Source organism: Haliotis cracherodii, unplaced genomic scaffold (genome assembly GCF_022045235.1).
Source record: "Haliotis cracherodii isolate W230 unplaced genomic scaffold, xgHalCrac1.p SCAF_9, whole genome shotgun sequence".
Classification (NCBI taxonomy): domain Eukaryota; kingdom Metazoa; phylum Mollusca; class Gastropoda; order Lepetellida; family Haliotidae; genus Haliotis; species Haliotis cracherodii.
The window spans coordinates 50,256,381-50,278,242 of record NW_027266343.1 but is presented as its reverse complement, the minus strand read 5'-3'; the positions used below and the strand labels follow the sequence as shown (position 1 = coordinate 50,278,242).

The 21,862-nt window shown below is 42.8% G+C and overlaps 1 protein-coding gene across 1 annotated transcript in view; it reads left to right on the top strand.

Moving 5' to 3' along the window:
• Nucleotides 1-21,862, top strand: part of LOC139452527 (uncharacterized) — a 31,517-nt gene that overhangs the window by 2,446 nt on the left and 7,209 nt on the right. Inside the window, exons 4-17 of the mRNA XM_071234036.1 lie at nt 921-1,027; nt 1,771-1,985; nt 4,641-4,827; nt 5,629-5,754; nt 6,959-7,094; nt 9,070-9,215; nt 10,532-10,651; nt 11,442-11,556; nt 12,051-12,193; nt 12,759-12,860; nt 12,948-13,064; nt 19,393-19,487; nt 19,575-19,734; nt 20,286-20,427. Of these exons, the coding sequence (XP_071090137.1) occupies nt 921-1,027; nt 1,771-1,985; nt 4,641-4,827; nt 5,629-5,754; nt 6,959-7,094; nt 9,070-9,215; nt 10,532-10,651; nt 11,442-11,556; nt 12,051-12,193; nt 12,759-12,860; nt 12,948-13,064; nt 19,393-19,487; nt 19,575-19,734; nt 20,286-20,427 (1,911 nt within the window). The remainder of the gene's footprint in view (nt 1-920; nt 1,028-1,770; nt 1,986-4,640; nt 4,828-5,628; nt 5,755-6,958; nt 7,095-9,069; nt 9,216-10,531; nt 10,652-11,441; nt 11,557-12,050; nt 12,194-12,758; nt 12,861-12,947; nt 13,065-19,392; nt 19,488-19,574; nt 19,735-20,285; nt 20,428-21,862) is intronic.

Sequence of the window (21,862 nt, the reverse complement as noted above, 5' to 3'; positions counted from 1 at the left end):
TGTTAGTAGTTTAAGGTGCCTCCGTTTGCTCTGCAGAGTTGTGACCCTTAGTTGTGGTAGGATCTGATAATTGTGGGTTTGAATCCCACATTCACCCTAAGTATGATTCTTGGTTTGTTGGTACCATGCCTGTACTCCTTGGTTTCACCAAAGTGGACCACCTCTGTGGTCTAATGCTAGAGCGTCCGCCTGGAGAGCGGAAGGTCCAGGGTTCGATCCCCGTCTGCGTCATACCAAAAGACGTTAAAAGATGGTACTTGTTCAAACCCTGCCTGATGTTTGACATCTAAAACAAGGACTAGTCGGCTCAGAGACCGTATACTGTGTCTGAGTGGGGTATTCATGTTAAACTGTGGCAGTGGGCTAACACTATAAACTCGGCATTAGTCTGACACACACAGACACACACACACACACACACACACACACACACACACACACACACACACACACACACACACACACACACACACACACACACACACACACACACACACACACACACATGCATGCTCGTCACTTTATAAGTGCAATAATCTTGAACGCAACGTTAAACCCTATTTCACCAGACCTTCACCAAAGTCATTCTAACATCTGAGGCCAGCATATATGCAGCTTTCATCTTATGTTAAGCTGACAGGCCTAAAAGGGACATAGAACCAAACTCACTCACTCACACATGTGACAGAGCTGGAAGCAAGTACATTCAACTTATAAACCAAGACTTGAATATCTAACTGATCTTGGCCTATTACTAGATGTATTTGTTATCTGTGTGCATTTTCCTATACCATTGTGTTTTGGGGTTAATTGGCTCTTTTGGTAAACAGATGCAAGCAAGATATATTTAGCTCACATGAACAGAAGGTTCATCTGTATGATATTTATCAAACTGCTATTGCAATTCTACTTTATTCCAGCAAAGCCAAAGATCGGAATCAAGGCTAAGACTGGCATGGCCCTGGGCTTTGTGTTTACAGACTACACGAGCAGACTGTCTAGTCTTCGACAGGTCATCAACCAAGAGGTGAAATAGATACTTCACACATCTAACATACTGGTGAAGGCATCGGTCCACTGAGAATGAAAAACAAAAATATATGATAAGATAAAGTAGAAATATTTCATGAAAATTGTTTTGCCATTCGTATAGGGCCAGATTCTTGTTCAAACAGTCCTGGTCAGTGGGGAATAACATTCAGCGAGTGTGCAGGGGAGGGATATCTGAAAGTAGGGCTGGGACGGGTAACTCGGGTACTTGGGTCGGTTGGGTACTGAGTTGGACCCGGGTCCCCACAGGACTACCCGGACCTGTGGTTAGTCATGTGACATATTGTTTTAAGACAAAAATTATCTAAACCTCTAGGGTTACACTACTAGTCTCTTCTTTCTGACCATGCACCCATTCCTTCTGACCTTTATTTGTTTGAATAAGGATAAAACGTCCGTGAATGCATGACCAGATCGTTTTATATGTGTATCTAAATACATTTTGCCAGTGCTACGGTTAAACTATTCCCAATTGGACATTTTGTACCCAACTCTTAAGAGCTACCATGGGCACCCGGGTAGGGTCGGGTAATAACGGGGGGTGTACCCGGGTAGTAAATTTGGACTCATTCCAGCCCTATCTGAAAGTATTGGGATATTTGCTGCCAGACAAGACAGTCGCCTTTTGCAAACGTGTTCCTAGTATTTACTCATCAGGTCATAGTCTGCCATGTTGTTTGAAGTCTTGAGCTGACATGGGGATATCCGTTCATGTTTCAGCTTGCATTCTTCTGTGGAATTCCAAACACCTACATGTTCTTGGATCCAAATGGTTGGCCGGTCAGCAAGAGTCTGGAGTCTGATTGGTCAGTTCTTGACGTTGTAGGGGATGGCTGTGTTGTTGTATGTGCAGACGTCATAACCATGGAGATTGTAGAAAACCAAAATGGCATTGATCGGTTTCCCACCCTCGAACCTCCGCGCAAGATCAGAAGGTACATAGTTATTGTTCATGATCCCCAGGACCATGGTGTTGTGTACTCAGCCTACTAGCCCGAGACTACTTAATTGTGCTTACGACAACTAAAAATTCAATGATGGTAGTTTAATGACAAAGGGTTTAAAAATATAAAAGAATTGTTTCTCAGGCAATGGCTTTTGAAAATATAGCGTGGGCGGTGTTTTTTTTTGTGTTTTAGGGGGGGGTGGGGGTGTTCAGACTAGTATGTAACCAAATAAACAGTTGAGTAACTAAGAAAACAGTGGTGTACAATCAACCCATGAAAGGGCCTCCCTACATAAATGTATTTCTTGGTGAGTAAAATACTGGAATAGAGTATCTGACTACTGTTGGATTTGGAATATTTAAGGATTTTTTTTAAATCAAAATAAAAACAAAACATGCGGCAAACATTGTGATGATGCAGGCGGTGCCTGAGAAGCAAGACTACTTTTTTTTTAAGCCTAGTACACATATTTAATAGCTTGTCCACACTGGGCAACCAGGAAAGGGAGGTAACTGTGAATAACCTTTGAGGGCTATCCTGTACCAGTCCTCCTTGCTTTGATTTTACTACAAGAAAATCAAGCATAACTAGCTACAAACATTTGAGTGCATCATTTATAGGCTGTTGTGATATAGCTGGAATATTGCTGAGTGCAGCATTTATAGGCTGCTGTGGTATAGCTGGAATATTGCTGAGTGCATCATTTATAGGCTGCTGTGATATAGCTGGAATAGTGCTGAGTGCATCATTTATAGGCTGCTGTGATATGGCTGGAATATTGCTGAGTGCAGCATTTATCGGCTGCTGTGATATGGTTTGGAATAGTGCTGAGTGCAGCATTTATCGGCTGCTGTGATATAGCTGGAATAGTGCTGAGTGCATCATTTATAGGCTGCTGTGATATGGTTTGGAATATTTCTGAGTGCAGCATTTATAGGCTGCTGTGATATAGCTTGAATATTGCTGAGTGCTGCATTTATAGGCTGCTGTGATATGGCTGGAATACTGCTGAGTGCAGCATTTATAGGCTGCTGTGATATAGCTGGAATATTGCTGAGTGCATCATTTATAGGCTGCTGTGATATAGATGGAATAGTGCTGAGTGCAGCATTTATCGGCTGCTGTGATATGGTTTGGAATAGTGCTGAGTGCAGCATTTATCGGCTGCTGTGATATAGCTGGAATAGTGCTGAGTGCATCATTTATAGGCTGCTGTGATATGGTTTGGAATATTTCTGAGTGCAGCATTTATAGGCTGCTGTGATATAGCTTGAATATTGCTGAGTGCTGCATTTATAGGCTGCTGTGATATGGCTGGAATACTGCTGAGTGCAGCATTTATAGGCTGCTGTGATATAGCTGGAATATTGCTGAGTGCAGCATTTATCGGCTGCTGTGATATAGCTGGAATAGTGCTGAGTGCAGCATTTATAGGCTGCTGTGATATAGCTGGAATATTTCTGAGTGCATCATTAATAGGCTGCTGTGATATAGCTGGAATATTGCTGAGTGCAGCATTTATAGGCTGCTGTGATATAGCTGGAATATTTCTGAGTGCATCATTAATAGGCTGCTGTGATATAGCTGGAATATTTCTGAGTGCATCATTAATAGGCTGCTGTGATATAGCTGGAATATTGCTGAGTGCAGCATTTATAGGCTGCTGTGATATAGCTGGAATATTGCTGAGTGCAGCATTTATAGGCTGCTGTGATATAGCTGGAATATTTCTGAGTGCATCATTAATAGGCTGCTGTGATATAGCTGGAATAGTGCTGAGTGCATCATTTATAGGCTGCTGTGATATGGTTTGGAATATTTCTGAGTGCAGCATTTATAGGCTGCTGTGATATAGCTTGAATATTGCTGAGTGCTGCATTTATAGGCTGCTGTGATATGGCTGGAATACTGCTGAGTGCATCATTAATAGGCTGCTGTGATATAGCTGGAATACTGCTGAGTGCAGCATTTATAGGCTGCTGTGATATAGCTTGAATATTGCTGAGTGCTGCATTTATAGGCTGCTGTGATATAGCTGGAATATTTCTGAGTGCATCATTAATAGGCTGCTGTGATATAGCTGGAATAGTGCTGAGTGCATCATTTATAGGCTGCTGTGATATGGTTTGGAATATTGCTGAGTGCATCATTTATAGGCTGCTGTGATATAGCTGGAATATTTCTGAGTGCATCATTAATAGGCTGCTGTGATATAGCTGGAATATTGCTGAGTGCATCATTTATAGGCTGCTGTGATATAGCTGGAATATTGCTGAGTGCAGCATTTATAGGCTGCTGTGATATAGCTGGAATATTTCTGAGTGCATCATTAATAGGCTGCTGTGATATAGCTGGAATATTTCTGAGTGCATCATTTATAGGCTGGAATACTGCTGAGTGCAGCATACTGCAAAATTCACTCACTAACGCAAAGACCACACAATTATCTTTCTTACTTCAAGCAAAGGGTCAGTAGAAATGAAATCAATCATTCTCTCCTCGAACGCCACTATCACAGCTACTGAACTCAACTGAAATAAAAACTTACACAGTGATTAAGAATACATAATGTATATACATTTAATTAAAAGATATCAGAATACACTTCTGTAATCTAAAGTGAAATACTTGTGGTTTTGAAAGACTGAGACAGCTGAGTTTCCGAACGACGAAGGATACTGATCGGCAGTCGAGTGTTGATGTGACAGAAGTGACGGACACGTCCCCTGACACAAAGCAGCTTCTCATCAGCTATGTACGAGCCGAAGCTGCTGACCACGCCCTCAAGTTGAAGGAGGAGTTGTCTGTCCTTGGATTTAGTGTGTATTTGGTAAGATCAAATATGAACTATTTAAACAAGGAGTTGATGAGATTTTTCAGCAGCAATAACAGACATTGACGTTAATGTTTTTGCATGCTTTCCTCAATGTATTATCTTTCATTTCACATGTTTAGACTACTTATTATACCTTTAATTCAGTTTCAAGCTTTGGTTTCACCTTGTGAGAAAGTATGAAACTAGTTCTTTGACTTGCCATGAAGAAGGTCGCACGCTGACCGGTAGTTTGCCAATTGTTTGTGATACATAGAGAATCTCACCCGAGTGTCTTTTGATATCAAGTATATCAACACGGGTTGATAAAAGTGGGAAAACTCTGAGGCTTGCCGAGGATTTTTTTCCACTTTTATCAACAAGTGTTGATATATTTGATATCAAAAGACACGAGGGTGAGATTTTATTTATCATCCAACATCATTCTTCCAACTTTTTCAGTTTGTAAAAAGTAATAAGCTTTGTCTTAAGTGTAAAAAGTACTGTTGACAGTTTCAGTAGCAGAGCCATTAGTGATGTCATTTGATTGTGACGTCATGGTAACCAATGACGTCACAATGGTCTGAAAAGCATTGTGATGCAATTTCATTGCAGCGATATCTACAGTATAGATATCGCTTGATCTCACCCAAGCGATATCTCCTGTGGGAGCCAGTTTTGGATGATAAAGTGTTGTGAGGCCCATCCTCATTCTGTAGGGTTTATCCAGGCTCTGAAGCACATGCCCTGACGTAACACTGCCTGTAAACAAGTCTGTCTGTCTGCCTGTCTTGTGAGCTGCCTCCATGTTTCTTTCAGGATGTCCATGAGATAAAGAGTGGAGTAGACTGGCAGGATTCACTCAACGACGCTGTCAGCAACTGCGAGGTGTTCGTGCCCCTCGTTACACCGAGATACGGCGAGACACAGTGGACCAACAGAGAGGTGTCTGTTGCTCATTATATCTAGCTAAATGATTGGCTAATCTCTGTCAATCACCAACAACCCGAGACAGATCATCTGATTGGCCTGTACAGCCATTATGACATCATCATGAGAACACCATTTTAGCTGTCAGTAATTATGTCAGGGCTGACACTATCCCAAAATCAATAACCAAAATACTGATCAACACAGAGGTTGACTTTCTTGACTTTCACTGCAAATGTTGTTGGTGCATACAAGGATGACTGAATCTGGTGAAACGAGTGTCAAACCATCCTCTATACCTCCAGGGTCGCATTTCGGTAAACCTGGAAACACTGACCCTGGGATCCATTCCCATGGTTCTCGCAATCTGAAATTAGCTGCCCTTGATTTCTGCCCTTCTCAGTCTAACGGACCAATCAAAATGTGAGTAACAAACCAGCCTCTATTATGGTTTGGCAATATCAACACCATGGCGGCCAGTTCCACTGATTAATAACTGACCGCCTCCTTGGTCTAGTGATAGAGCGTCCGCTCAGAGAGGGGAAGGTTTGGGGTTCGATCCCCATCCGCGTCATACCAAAAGACGTTAAAAGATGGTACTTGTTGTTACCCTGTCTGGCGCTCGGCATAAAGGGGCTAAAACAAGGACTGGTCGGCTCGGAGTCAGTATACTGTGTCTGAGTGGGGTATTCATGTTAAACTGCGGCATGGTATCTCAGTGAGCTAGCACTATAAATCGGCAATAGTCTGGACTAGTACAAGCAGCCACATACACACGTGCATGCACGTCGCTATATAAGTGCAATAATCTTGGACGTGACGTTAAACCCAATTTCACCTCATCTCACCTCAAATGATTAATAATTACAAACAATCATTATGAAAGAGTTTAGAAAACCAGAAAACTGACTGACATGCAGAAGAACGCCCTCAAAGATCTGTTTGATGGAAAGGATGTATTCATGTCCATTAGAACTAGCAGTGGCAAGTCCTCCTTTACACAAATCCTTTTTCCTAATCTGGACGTTTGATTGGTCGGTAAACTGTTATTGAAAATCAAGGGCGGATAATTTGAGGTTGCGAGAACCACTGGAATAGATCTGTTTACTGTAATGCAAGCACTGGAGACATAGGGGATGGTTTCAAACCGTCAACTACCAAGATAGGACTCAATGTTCTCCCAAGGTTATACTTGCTGACCTTCCATTGTCTGCTACAGGTGAAGCTGGCAGACGTGTTGGGCAAGTATATTCTCCCAGTCAACTTCCTGGCAACCTGGCCGCCCCGCTGTCTGGCCATCCAGTTCGCAACAACCCAATACATCTGTTGGAAGTCTCCAGCACAGATACAGACAGGTTGGTTTCTTCCCTTTGCAGCCAGGGTCAGTGGCGATGCATCTTCCCGAGGCAAGTGAGTTAACTGACTATAAAAGTCCAGTTTCCACCCTTGCCGAACTAGGCTGGTATTATGGAGTTACATTTTGGCTGGACTAACGAGTCTATGCATAGTCCAATCAAAATCGTGCAACAAAATCGTAGTCCGGTTCGTAAACTGTCATGTAGATTTCGGTCGATTGCAGGATTTGCAAAGCATGTGCACCGCTAACTCGTTGTCAACAGATATTTTCTAAATCTTTTCATGTTTTAAATCAAGGTGCTTACATGATTTGATGCACTTCGCGATGTAAGACTCGTTTTATCACAATATATAGATCTCGATTATCGATCATATCGTCTTGACTGGGCGCCACTGTTTTGTTTGAAACAAATGCAAGTGATACAAGAGGTTGAATCTGATTGGTCAATAGGAGAGGCATAGAAAGGTCATAACTCGTAATATCCATTGGTGGCGCTACGATCGAGCCCAGGAATTCCAGCCTAGTTCGGCAAGGGTGGAAACTGGACTTTTAGTCAGTTAACTCTCTTGCCTCGGGAAGATGGTGGCGATGATCCCAACTTACCGGTACTTATTTCTTGAGCAAGTTAAGTCATGTGTAATTAGTAGCAGGGCTTAACATGTGTTTTTTGTGAGTTACATCGTCTATAACGCCCACCAATTGGTAGCGTTGTAGCAAGGGACCACTGTATATGTTTTGACCTTTGCACTTCGAACCGTCTTTACTCAGCCATTCTTTTACAAAATGTTTTAAAATTTGGTGTATGTGTAGTTGGTAGTGGGGCTTCACACAAGTGTTCCAGTTTTCACCATATTATTTTTTACTTTTAAACTTTTAGACCTGTTTAGATTCGGGTTAGAATAGTCCTTATTCTCAGGCTCGCTGACTGGGTTGATGCATGTCAATTGCATGGATGTATGCTGATAATATCAATCACTGGATTGTCTGTTCCAGACTTGATTATTTCCAAACTGCTGTCATATAGCTTGAATATTGCTGAGTGTGGCGTTAAACAACAAACCGAACAAATTTTACACTTTGACCGTGCTCCCAAGTTCTCTAAGAAGGCATATTTGGCTCATATGTTATTCTCCTCTGAAACTGGTGGACTTGATGATACTGATCTTTGTCTTGTTAGTTTCCCCGAAATGAGACATTATATTTTGTTCAAATCATTAGATTTTATTGTTACTTTATATTCCTTCAATATTTAAGCATCAATGCTGACAGCATCGTTTGTTAAGTGTCTGCCTTTGTTGACATTTCAGAGCTCCAGATAAGCTGCGTATCTGCGTGAAATACGCATCAGAAATGCAGAAATACACAGTAAAATAAAATCCAAGCGTATCGAATATGCAAAGAACATTACAGATACGCTACAAAAAAAACCAAACTTGTGTGTATCATCAAAATATTGTGAAGTAACCCTGCGTATTCGATTAGCAAATCAGCAACTTATTTTGAAATTATAAACGGGCATTCCGTCAACCTTGCCAAACTCCACGATGACAGTTACATCATGATCCTTTGCCATCACACTTTCTTGTGGAAGAATCACGGTATTTTTGAGTCCTATAAAGCTCTCGAACCCACACGACACCAGTTTGCAGGGACTAGATGAATAGTGTTTTTAAATATTTAACTTAAATACCCACATGTGTAAAAACTAGTGGGTAACAGAAATTTGAATACCCAGATAGAATTACTGATACCCAATGATTTTAAAATGCAATGGTAAAATACCCACAACACCAAAAGCTTATCTGGAGCCCTGCATTTTCAACTGTTGACTGCATATCCAGGTGAGCTACATTATTGTTCTTCCTTTCTTACTACCCCACTCTCTCATTAAAAAATTTACACTGAAAAAAATGAAAAAAACTTTTGATGCATATTTATCATTGTTTTTATATCTCACTGTAATTATTGCACAGAGTTGGAGCTAGGCAAGGGTTCCCAGGCTACAGATATCAGGGTCTGGGACAGACGGTGTATTGAGAAAACGGCCGGCCAGATTGGAGAGAGGCTGGAGCAACTTAGACAGGGAGTGATGAACAGAGTTCCCTCCCTTTCCCGTAGGGTGAGGACATTTGCTTATTTGCCAAGGTTGTTCCAAGAGAGGCTGTGTGATCTAAACATCTCTAAACATTTTGTTCTTCATTATGTACAGTTCTTGGTAGCGATTCCAGAGCAGAATAGGTTCCACTACCACATTCACCCTCACTATGTTTTTGGTTTGTCAGTACTATAAACATTCTCATGGGATTCACCTGCTACATGGAGGCACGGGTGGCCCAGTCGTCTAAGGCACCGCGATTTGCTGTGCAGAGTTGCGTTCCTTGGGCATTCCAGAAACCTATGATTGTGGGTTTGAATTATGTTTCCAGGTTTGTCAGCATCATACCCGTGCTCGTGGGGGAGACCTGCATCACTTCGGGCTTTCCTCCCACATTAAGCTGACACGCCAACCCAACTCACTCACTCACTCACCTGCCACATTAAGGTGACCTGGTGTGATATAATTTGAAATGCTATTCAAACAGTGTTAAAACCAACTAACTCACTCGCCCTTTCGACTGCTGGTTTGTCTGGTCAAGGCTTGATATTAATATGCTAGAGCTGACTAGGGCATTATCTATATTGCCTTCTCACTCTTACACACTTATTACACCCAAAACCTGAAAGGGCGGAGGTATATAGTAATACCATATAATTCCATCCATCAGTCCGTCCTTCCAAGGAGGTTTTTTGTGCCACCTATAACTTGAAAACTACTGCATAGATTCTTTTCAAACCTGATCAACACTTGCTTTACCTATAGGAGAGGTGCAGTGCAAAGTTTGGTTTCAATATTTAGATTTTCTAAAAGATTATAGCTATTTTTCATTTTTTACTAAGAATTTATTTTCTTAAATATTTGTGCGACCTTAAGCTTGAAAACTGCTGCTTGGATTCTTTTCAAATTTAGGGAACAATTTCCATGCTAATAGATGAGGTGCATTGCATAGTTCTATTGTGATATGTGGATTTTCTTAGAAAATACAAATTGTTGAATGTTCTGAACAAAGAATTTTTTTTTTTACTTCAACATTTGTGTGACCTGTAACTTGAAAACTACTTCATGGATTTTTCTAATTGCGGGTACAGTTTATATACAGATGCAGTGCCAAGTTTGATTTTGATAAGTTGAGAAAATATTGCTTCTTTTTTTTCATGTTTTGAATTTGTTTGTTCTCATATTGGAGTCAAAGTCTGGAGTATTAGTGAGCCCTGCCTCCCGTTTTGATTGATTTAATTTGACTTTTGTAATATCTGTTCTTACGGAAATTATCTAAGGAAATGTTGGAATGGCATGCCTTTCTCTGTAGGAGTTGACTGTGTGTCTCTCTTTGATAGAAAACTCTGATGAAGACATTTGCTGGCAAGTTACCAGAGGGAGTCCTCAGTATGGATGAGTCTGTGAACGGGGAGAAGGCGTTGGTTGTCATCTGTGTGCATCCTGCCCAGACTGCGTTTGTAAGTAAAGGTAGACACCATGTATGTCTGTCAGTATATAGATATAGTTCTGTCAACTCAATGAACTAGTGACTAACAACTTGATCATGTCATGACCAGCAACCTATTCTTGTCGTGACGAGCAACTTATTCATGTCATGAGGAGCAACTTATTCTTGTCATGACTAGCAACTTATTCATGTTATGACTAGCAACTTGATCATGTTGTGACTGGCAACTTATTCATGTAGTGACGAGCAACTTATTCATGTCGTGATTAGCAACTTATTCTAGTCGTGACTAGCAACTTATTCATGTCGTGACTAGTAACTTATTCATGTCATGATGAGCAACTTATTCATGTCGTGATTAGCAACTTATTCATGTCATGGCAAGCAACTTATTCATGTCGTGATTAGCAACTTATTCATGTCATGGCAAGCAACTTATTCATGTCAGGATTAGCAACTTATTCATGTCATGGCAAGCAACTTATTCATGCCATGGCGAGCAACTAGTATATTAATAATCTTACTCTCGGTGGTGTAACAGATAGAGCGTCTGTACAGAGAGCTGAAGGTCATTGGTTTGATCCCTGGCGTCGTTATGCCAATAGATGTTATAAGTCAGTACTAGAGCAAAGACTGGCGGCCTCGTAGTCAGTATGATGTGACTCAACACATTAAGTAATAATGGTAGTGACTTGAACGTAATTACTTCACTGTGGCATGTGACATGTATGTAGATCTCTGTAACCTTCATCACAGACGATGATTCAAAATGCATGCATAAAAAAATAATCTGTCTGCAGGGAGAGGACTTGAGGCAGCTGCTTGAGGGGGCGGGGCTTGGGGTGTGGTGTACAGCGACAGGGGAGAGGGACACAGCGGGGTCAGAGTCGGACACACTACCCCTCAGCCAAGACAGTAAGTTGTAGAGATGAGACTAACATATCCTGTGATGCAGTTCCTGAACCATATCATTTTCCCTTATGCCGAGCCCTTATTCCTCTGATTTCCGGGGGCAAGGGTGGCCCAGTCGTCTAAGGCGCCGCGATTCGCTGTGCAGAGTTGCGTCCCATGGACATGCCAAAAACCTATGATTGTGGGTCCAAATCCTGGTTCACCCCGATTATGTTTCTAGGTTTGTCAGCACCATACCCGTGCTCGTGGGTTTCACCAAGTGGTAAACGTCTGAGACCTGCATCACTTCGGGCTTTCCTCCCACATCAAGCTGACATGCCGTGATATAACTGGAATAATGTTAAAAGCGGCGTTAAACCCAACTCACCCACCCACCCACCCACTCACCCACTCACTCACTCACTCACTCACTCACTCACTCACTCACTCACTCACTCACTCACTCACTCACTCACTCACTCACTCACTCGTCTGATTTTCTGACTGACTGTTTTCAGATATTGGCAGCCAAGAATTAAACAACAACTTGTTAACCCTGTCTCCTAGCAACCAGACATTCCAAGAATTTGCAGATAGGGCAGCTGTTGTTATTGTCATCTTGTCAGAAGCTTTCTCAAGGTCAAGGACATGTCAGCAGCAGGTGAGAATGAAAGTGTTATGATTGCTGCATCATCTGTGTGTTCTGTCTGCTCACCTGAAATGGAAGTCAGTATGTAACTGCACTAAAATATGTAATGCTTTCTTGTACATTCTAATTTATCGGACCCGTGAAGATTCCAGGGTAGAATAGGTCTTCAGCAACCCATGCTTGCTGTAAAAAGTGACTATGTTTGTCGTAGAAGGCCACTAACGGGATTGGATGGTCAGGCTCGCTGACTGGGTTGATGCATGTCATCGATCCAAATTGCATGGATCGATGCTCATGATATTAATCACTGGATTGTCTGGTCCAGACTCGATTGTTGCTGAGTGCAGCGTTAAACAAACAAACCAACCAAAAAAATCTAATTTTTGTTCTTTGCATGGTCTTGACCATTAAATACAAAGACATTTCAGATTTGTGTTTCATTTTTCGTAATATTTGATCGCAGAAATCCCCCAAACATTGTTTCGGAAATGTTTTACTCAATTCTTTTCAGCAGTTAGCCGATGTAATATATTTCAGTGTACAAGAAAATTAAACTATGTCATTAACTGTAATGCAGGTGTTTTATTGTGAGCATCGGAAGCGGGTGATACCCGTCAAGTTTGAGGAGTTCCGCATGCCTGGCTGGATGAGTATGCTGATCGGGACCAACTCCTTTGAGGTAAGACTTCAGAACCAATTCTGTCGTAAGAAAATTGAAACTGCTTGCGGTCCCTGCCCTTCTCACAAAATTGATTGGTTTACACAGGATGTGCAGCAAGTGAACTACCGACAGACTCTGTTGACCCGGGTCCAGCGCTGCACCGACCCCAGCAGCTGCAACACCCTGAGGGAGGAGTTTGACGAAGTCCGCCTCACCAGGACAGTGAGTATCCCTTTACCAGTTTTATAGTTACTCTTATAGGAATATTAGTCATACTTAGTCCGTGTTGTGACTCCATGATGCAAGTTAACACTCCTGGCACTCCATGACATAGTGGCAAGGTAGGCTTTTCCTTAGTAAAGGCCCAGAATTAGACTTAATAATGCAATTTGAAGGGATGCATTGTAAGTTGAGACTTAACTGAGAGTTTCAGTTTTTGTGGTACTTGGCTCCACAGCAGGGGCCCGGAAACCGTCATATGCGCCGGACATGTCCGATTGGGAATCTCAAATGTCCGGTTTAAAATACTGCTTACCGGACATTTAAATTTTTCTGTCCGGACATTTCAAAAAGTATTATTTTTTACTTATCCTGCATTACTCCTTAATGCATTCACTGCTTACTTACGACAACTAGAAGGACAGCGCTGCGAAGGTCCTGGGTGAAGAAATAAAGTTGTTGTTCTCAAGTCCCAATCAGTGGCCTTCCGTCGCTGTCCTGTGACCTTGATGACACCTAAGGTCATCTTCACATCACTGCTTGTTGCAGCACAGCTAGGACGTGTCCAAGCGGAGCTCTCCTTTTGGATTAATTTTAGACCTTCAGTTTGTCTACAATCTTAAAAATTGATCTGCGATGGGTGATGTATTCTTTTCATATTACTTTCACCATGTTGTGTAGTTTTATGTGAATTAATTAGGCGTGAAAAGACTCTTGTCTCTTTTCCCGCCAAAATATTGTTGTTCGCCGCCATTTTGAATTGTGTTACAATCGTTTGCCTGCCAAGGTAGTCATATTGTTTACAATTCTCAGCTACGTATGTATAACATATTCTTATGTTCTTAAATACTACTAGCCTTGGCGCAACAGTGAGTTGCGTATGCTCAAATTATTGTATACTTTTTCAACTCGTTAAAAATATGGTTGCCGATAGATTAATATCAAATCTACGGCTTTCTTCCAGTCCCGCTTCATCAACAATTCTTTTATTGCGTACCTATGTTTATGCGATTAAATAGTTTTTTTTGTTGGTCTTTTTGGTTTACATTGAGTTGCGTATATGAACTATTGTATACTCTTGCAACTCGTAGTTTTGCCGATAGATTATTGTTCAATTCTATGGCATTCTTGCAGTACCGCCTCATCAACAATGGCGTAATTGTGTAACTTATGATTGAGCGTGGTACTAATTGTCGTGGGAAAAATCTTACAAAGATTATCATCCACGTTGTTTGGTCTGTACGCAGATGTGCTCTCAAACCCTAAATGAAAATATAAATACCCTTGGTTTACATTGAGTTGCCATACAAAAATATTGTATACCCTTGCAACTCATAATTTTGCCGATAGATTAGTGTTCAAATTCTTCGGCACTCTTCCAGTATTGTCTCATCAACAAGGGTTTAATTGCGTAACATACCTTTGAGCATTGTACTAATTGTCGTGGAAAAAACCTTACAAAGATTATCATCCACGTTGGTTGGTTTGCGAGCAGATGTGCTCTCCAATCTCTAAATGTAAATAGCCTTGGTTTACCATGTTTACATTGAATTGCGTATATACATTTTTTGTATACCCTTGCAATTCGTATTTTTGCCGATAGATTACTGTTCAATTCTACGGCATTCTTCCAGTATCATTTCTTCAATGGTTTAATTGCGTAATTTATGTTTGGGTGGTGTACATATTGTCGTGGAATAATCGCCCAAAGCTTTTTATCCACGGTCCTAGGCATGCACGTGGATGTGCTCGCCAAAATTCAAAATGTAATTTTTGTGTAAATCTCTAATCAAACGAGTTTACTATATAAAAGCAGATTACTCACAATCATATTTTGCAGTTATTCCGTCGTGAGACGAGAGAAATGTCACTATCGCAGAATAGCGAATGACATGGTTCGGTCATTACCACCCAGCCGTTATTATCGGCAGGTATTATGGCGCCTGTGACTGCAGAAGTAGTCGTCAATGTTTGCAGTGGATCAGAATCTATTAGAGGATAACCCTATCTGATTAGATCACTTCCAAACTATGCTGTTTTTCCTACAAGCGTCAGTTTGACCAAAGGAAAATTCATCTTGAGACCGTTCTGACGGAGATTATCGTTACACCCAAGACTTTATAGCGTTTCCAACTGAGATGCTGGTTTCAAGGGCAGTCTATTACGTCAACCTTGGTCATCTACTCCCCTGTTCATCGAACAGATCGCAGACACGCACGTCAAGTTCCCAAAAAGCTTGGAAAGTCCAAGCGGGCTGGCAAGTCAGGGAATTATAAGCCTAGACGCGCGTTTCTCAGGGAAGACCAGCATTCCCTTACTGAGAAAGGGAGTGGCAGAGACAAGTCTCAAGGACGATTTAGTACTTATCGCACTATATCATGGTGTCCGTATATGGGTAGAGATAACCCCACCGTTGACCACAGTTTGATTGGGAAAATCCAACATAGACATACTGTTGGTAAGAAGAGCTGTAGAGTGGGTTCACAACCCAGTCTTTACACCGGGGTTTTATCCTCACACCTACCTGGTACTCATGAAGGACCCAGACAAGATGAGAATGATCCACATCTCTGTGTTCAACGAACGTTTGATTCTTGATCAGTCTCGACTATCCATCCCAACCTTAGACTTTTCAGGTCCAGTTCATTGAGGTTCACTACCAATGGTAGTATTTCCCATTTGACATGTCAGTGACACTTATGGCTATTTACAGGAGTAATGAAGCCAATAACTATCTACACGTGACGAACACTTGGTTCGAGTCGTAGATGGAGGGCGATCTACTGTATGATCAACACATGTCAATAACTAGGATAGACAATCAACGAGGCGGAGTCGGGAGTATTCTCCTTCCTATTGACTTCAGTTCATAGGAGACCTGTTCAAGACAGACCAGGATATCCTATCTGTACCGAGGGACAGATGGCACAAGTTTCTACTTCTTTTGTCATCTACTCTACACCAACCACACACACTTCGCCAGTGGTAAGTGTTGCTAGGGTTAATCACCTCAGCACAGGAGTTAACTAGCATGGGCCGCTTACAACTGCGACCAATTCAATTTTTTCCTGAACCCTTACATCAGGAGTCAGGATCCACTCAAGGCCATCACTCTACCGACTAAGCTAGAGACTTGCCTCAATTTGTGGCGTTGAATGTCTGCGGAGTCTCTTTATTCGGGTTTTCCCCGAATACACACCTGTTTGTGGACGTCTCCTTTCAGGGGTGGGGTCTTCACTTACAAGACCAGATAAGCTCAGGGCTATGGCCCGGCGCTCAATGGAAGTGGCACATAAACAACTTGGGAGTTGGAAGCTTTAATTCTGGCTATATCACATTGGCAGAATCAACTACAGTTAGCCCGACTCGCAATGTCCACAGACAACAGCACTGCAGTGTGGTGCCCGTGCAATCGGGGAACAACACACTCCCACTCTCTACTTCTACAGACATTCAGATTTGTTCCATCTAGTGGATTGGCTGTGACTAAAGTTCATAGTTCAGCACATCTCCGGATGTAGAAACATACTGGCCGATACTTTATCACGTCCAGACAGGGTGGCTCCCACCGAGTGGAAATTTCTCACAGAAGCATTCCAGTTACTGCTTCAGGAATTCAGGCAACCAAACATTGACTTGTTTATTACTTGCCTAGGCCACCAACTCATGACGTATATCTCCCCGTTGCCGGATCCGCAGACTTGGGCGGTGGACGAGTTCAGTATCACTTGGGAAGGGCAAAAAACTAACACTTTTCTGCCACCACTTTTACTTCCCAAGGTGATACAGGGGATCAAGGAGACAGGGTATCTCGATCTCTCCTTTGGTCGCACCCTGGTAACCGGCGAGAGGGTAGTTCGTCAAGCTCGGAAAAATCTAAAACGATTCACTACCCCTCTCACAGTGGTCCAACCTACTCATCCACCCTCAACAGAAAATTGCCTCACCCAACGTCTGCACGCATGGTTCGTCTTTAAAAGGCGTTTAAGTGCGAAGGGTTATTTCGACACGGGCAGCAAAGCTATAGCTTTAGTTCATCGTTACTCTCCCAGAGACGACGATGACAAGTGGGGATCACTTGAGCCTTTTTACAGGGAAGAAAAGAATCAAGACCCTACGATTGCGTCACAATTCCTAGAGGAATACCTCCTACATTGCGTACCCAAAAACACTTGGAAGGTAGCACCATTACTACGTAATTGGCTGCAATTATCTTAGTGTTGGCCGTTTCCGGAAAATCACAATGTGATTAAGGTCACGGAACTACAGGCCATATTATGCTCATTCAGGCTTGAGGATCAGAAGGCCAAGTTCCACCCACCTGATTGGGACTTGAACGTGGTACTTCGAGGTTTGCGAGGGCCCCCTTCGAGCCCCTCATTGCATCCTCATTTTCAAGCTCCTTCCCAGCGCGTGACACCTTCGTTACACTCTCGGTATAGTATAGAGAGCTCCGTGAACGGGCTATCGCTGTGAGGAGCTTGGACCTCACCAAGGAAACAATGGTTTCTCTTGGCATCAGCAATGGCGGTACGGGTGAGCGAACTACATGTGATCGACTCAACCCGGATCCGTTTTGAGCAGGGGATGCACGGAACGGGACATCTAGGATTATGCTGGGATTTTATTGCTAAAATCTACAACCAGGCCAACCCGACCGTTCCTTCACCATCCCACCGATATCGACTATTGTGGGAATCGTACATGGTGAAGTTCTCCTGGGCTCGGTGCGAGCAGTTCGAGTTTTCATTCGATGCTCCAAGACTAGGCGTGGTTCGTCCACGACAGAAGTTAGTCGCATAATCGCAAACACCATATCTCTATGGTTACGAGCAGTAATCCTTCAGGCCTACGAGATCATCAAACGGAACTCGCCGAGAGCGAATTACCCTCAAGATCTCAAGGTGTCAGCCTTACCAGGGCTCAACACGGCAATTGTGGTTTTGGAACAATCACGGAAGGATATTTCTGGAGATTCGACACCTATTTTCGTTAGTCATAACCTTCGCGTTGGGGCTCTCGAGGATGTCGAAGATGTTCGAAGTTTGGCCCTCTGGTTGTTATCCTGCAGATTGCCAACCCCTGACGCAAATAATGAACTCGCCCTATACAGAGCCAGTCAACTTCCATGTGCAGTCACTCAGTCGCCACCAGTGGAAGAATATTAGACAATCTTGGTTGTCAGCGACGGCTCTATGACGCAGTAAGTAAAGAATTAGCTGAATAGCTATTATTTTCTTTATTACTAAGCGTGTATAGGGAATTTCTCTTTAATTCCTATGTTCAATCTTTTTGATTTTTGAACAACCCTACCGTAATGGCGTTTTTGTCTGAACTTTTCCGCTTCACGGTTTGTCGACCAACTGGTGTCGTATTGCAGGGTGTGAATTATTGAGGTTTCTGTATTCTGAAGGTTTACCCACCTCCAAACCGTCCGATACAGATGCATTAAGGAGTAATGCAGGATAAGTAAAAAATTTAGTAAAATCTAAATATTTTTTACATTTGTATACTTATCCTGCATTACTACGCTCAAGGCCCACCCGTCGTAAGACTTGCCTCCCCACATTGGCTTCAGAAACCTCAAAAGTATGTTTTTCTAAGAGCTTGGGCGACAGGCAGTGATGTGAAGATGACCTTAGGTGTCATCAAGGTCACAGGACAGCGACGGAAGGCCACTGATTGGGACTTGAGAACAAGTACTTTATTTCTTCACCCAGGACCTTCGCAGCGCTGTCCTTCTAGTTGTCGTAAGTAAGCAGTGAATGCATTAAGGAGTAATGCAGGATAAGTATACAAATGTAAAAAATATTTAGATTTTACTAAGTTTGGACATTCTTAAATTTTGACCGGACATGATCAACAGTTAGGACTGAGCAGTTTCTGTCTGTAGTTGTAAAACAATGAAGATTATCTACACTGACACAGTTTGTTTTGATTGCTGTAAATACATCGTACCTACATGATAGTCAAAGTGGTCAATCACTGTAATAGGCAAACACCACAGGAATCACTCCAATCAAACAAACTTGGTCACATAAAAGTCTGGACCCTTGTGTGGGTTCACTGGGAAACGGAGAGATCTGGTTCATTGGTATTTTGGCAGCAGTTTGTTCAAGTAGATTGATGCAATCTGAAAGCGTATATCTATACCGTTGTCAAAATTTTGAAATCAACTTTGACTTTAAAAGGCAGCCAGTTAAATTCTAAGGCTGAGGAGTCCCAGATAGCTGCTGAGCCTTTTGTTAATTTGTTCCTGTGACATGGATAAAAAGTTGCTGATGTGAGGTGACAACTATCTTGCCACTAAAGTGATGTGTGAACTTTGCAGGTGAACCACATCAAGGGTCGAGTTGGGCGGACATCTTGTGTGTACATCTCTGGTAGCACGAAGTTCTACAACACCATCACTGAGGCTGTCTGTGGGTAGGTACCACAGAAACATGCTACAGGAATGTGCTTCATGATTGTAGATAATAGATAATAACATAAATCAACCTGTTCTATTTCCAGGTCAATTGGAAGTGAGTTGGCACAGCTGCCGAACATCACCATGGCAACTGGTGGGTTTTTTGGTGTTGGAGAAACTGTCAGTCGGACATTTTATGAGGAAAATCAAAAACTGTGGAAGAAGAACAGTGTGTGGCATGTCCTACCCGAGCGTGATGGCCAGGTCAGTATAGGCACAGGAACTCGATGATAGCATGTATAACATTATATATTCGTATAGAAAAAAAATCACACCCCTCTATATTCATAGAGAAAAGGAATGACACCCGCCATCTTGTTTCTTATTCAAGATTTCGCACTCGGTTCGAATCACAGCACGATATCGCATGAAATATGAATGTCACTTATTTAAACATTTTGGCACCTGCCAAACAAACCATAGGCTACACAATCATGTTCATCTGTGATCACCTTACCTCGTATTTATTTGAAAACAACCATCAAATGTCAGCTCTATGCTGCCCCTGAGGTAAACAAGAAAAAGGTGGCCGGAAATTACGGCGCTACACAGGCTTGAACACAGCAAACATTTCAAATATGCATGATTTTGTTTGTGTGTATAAGGCACGTTATACTGGCTAATTTAGAGGTATCAAATGGAATTTGATACCTGATTTTAATCCTGTTTTGACCTATTGGAATCAAGCATTCTTCAATGTCATGGTAGAATTATTAATAGCATGACTTGAACAACCATGTTGTTTCTGTTCCCAGGATCGTTCCCAGCAGGCCAATCAGAACCCAGATCTCACCTTCAGCGTTGTTCCATTCGGAAAGACGATATTCTGTGGAGACAGTGTGCGTGAGAGAGAGAGCATCGTAGCTCGCACTTTCGATGTCTGCATTCTCATTGAAGGTCAGTCACAGTCAAATTCCTGTGGGGATCCCCAGGAACCTATGTTAATCACGATAGGCAACAAAATGGTCAGGCATGGTGACATGGTTGATGGCATGTCTTAGTACCCTGACAGCATGGATCGTTGTTCACAATATCAGTCAGTGGATTGTCTGGTCCAGACTAGATTATTTACAGACCTGTGAAGATCCTGTGGAGAATAGGTCTTTAGCAACCCATGCTTGCCGTAAAAGGTATTATGCTTGTCTTAATAGTCGACTAACAGGATCAAGTGGTCAGGCTCGCTGACTTGGTTGATGCATGTCATCATATCCTAATTGCGTGGATCGATGCTCATGATGTCAGTCAGTTGATTGTCTGGTCCAGACTCAATTATTTACAGACCGCCATCATATAGCTGGAATATTGCTGAGTGTGTCATAAAACAACTAACAAACAAACAGTCAAGGTCTGAGAGAATATTTGAACACTGACCTTCAGATTTATTTCATGTTTTTATTTCTGTGACAAGTCTTCATCATGAGCATCCCCCGGAGACCACCTCCGTTGTCTAGTAATATAGCATCTGCCCTAAGACTGCCTCTGTGGTCTAGTAGTAGAGCGTCCGCCCAGAGACCTCCTCCATGGTCTAGTAATAGAGAGTCCGCCCGGAGACTGCCTCCTTAGTCTAGTAGTAGACCATCCCCCTGGAGACCGCCTCCATGGTCTAGTAGTAGAGCGTCTGCCCTAATACTGCCTCCATGGTCAAGTAATAGAGAGTTCACCCGGAGACCGCCTCCGTGATCTAGTAGTAGAGCCTCCGCCCGGAGACCGCCTCCTTGGTCAAGTAGTAGAGAGTTCACCCAGAGACCACCTTTGTGGTATAGTAGTAGAGAGTTCACCCGGACCCTGCCTCTGTGGTCTAGTAGTAGAGAGTTCACCTGGCGACGGCTTCCGTGGTCTAGTAGTAGAGAGTTCACTCGGACCCCGCCTCCATGGTCTAGTAGTAGAGCGTCCGCCCGGAGACCACCTCCTTGGTCAAGTAATAGAGAGTTCACCCGGAGACCGCCTCCGTGATCTAGTAGTAGAGCCTCCGCCCGAAGACCGCCTCCGTGGTCTAGTAGTCGAGAGTTCACCCGGAGACCACCTTTGTGGTATAGTAGTAGAGAGTTCACCCGGACCCTGCCTCCGTGGTCTAGTAGTAGAGAGTTCACCTGGAGACGGCTTCCGTGGTCTAGTAGTAGAGAGTTCACTCGGACCCCGCCTCCATGGTCTAGTAGTAGAGCGTCCGCCCGGAGACCACCTCCTTGGTCAAGTAGTAGAGAGTTCACCCGGAGACTACCACCGTGATCTAGTAGTAGAGCGTCCGCCCTACGACTGCCTCCATGGTCAAGTAATAGAGAGTTCACCCGGAGACCGCCTCCGTGGTCTAGTAGTAGAGAGTTCACCCGGACCC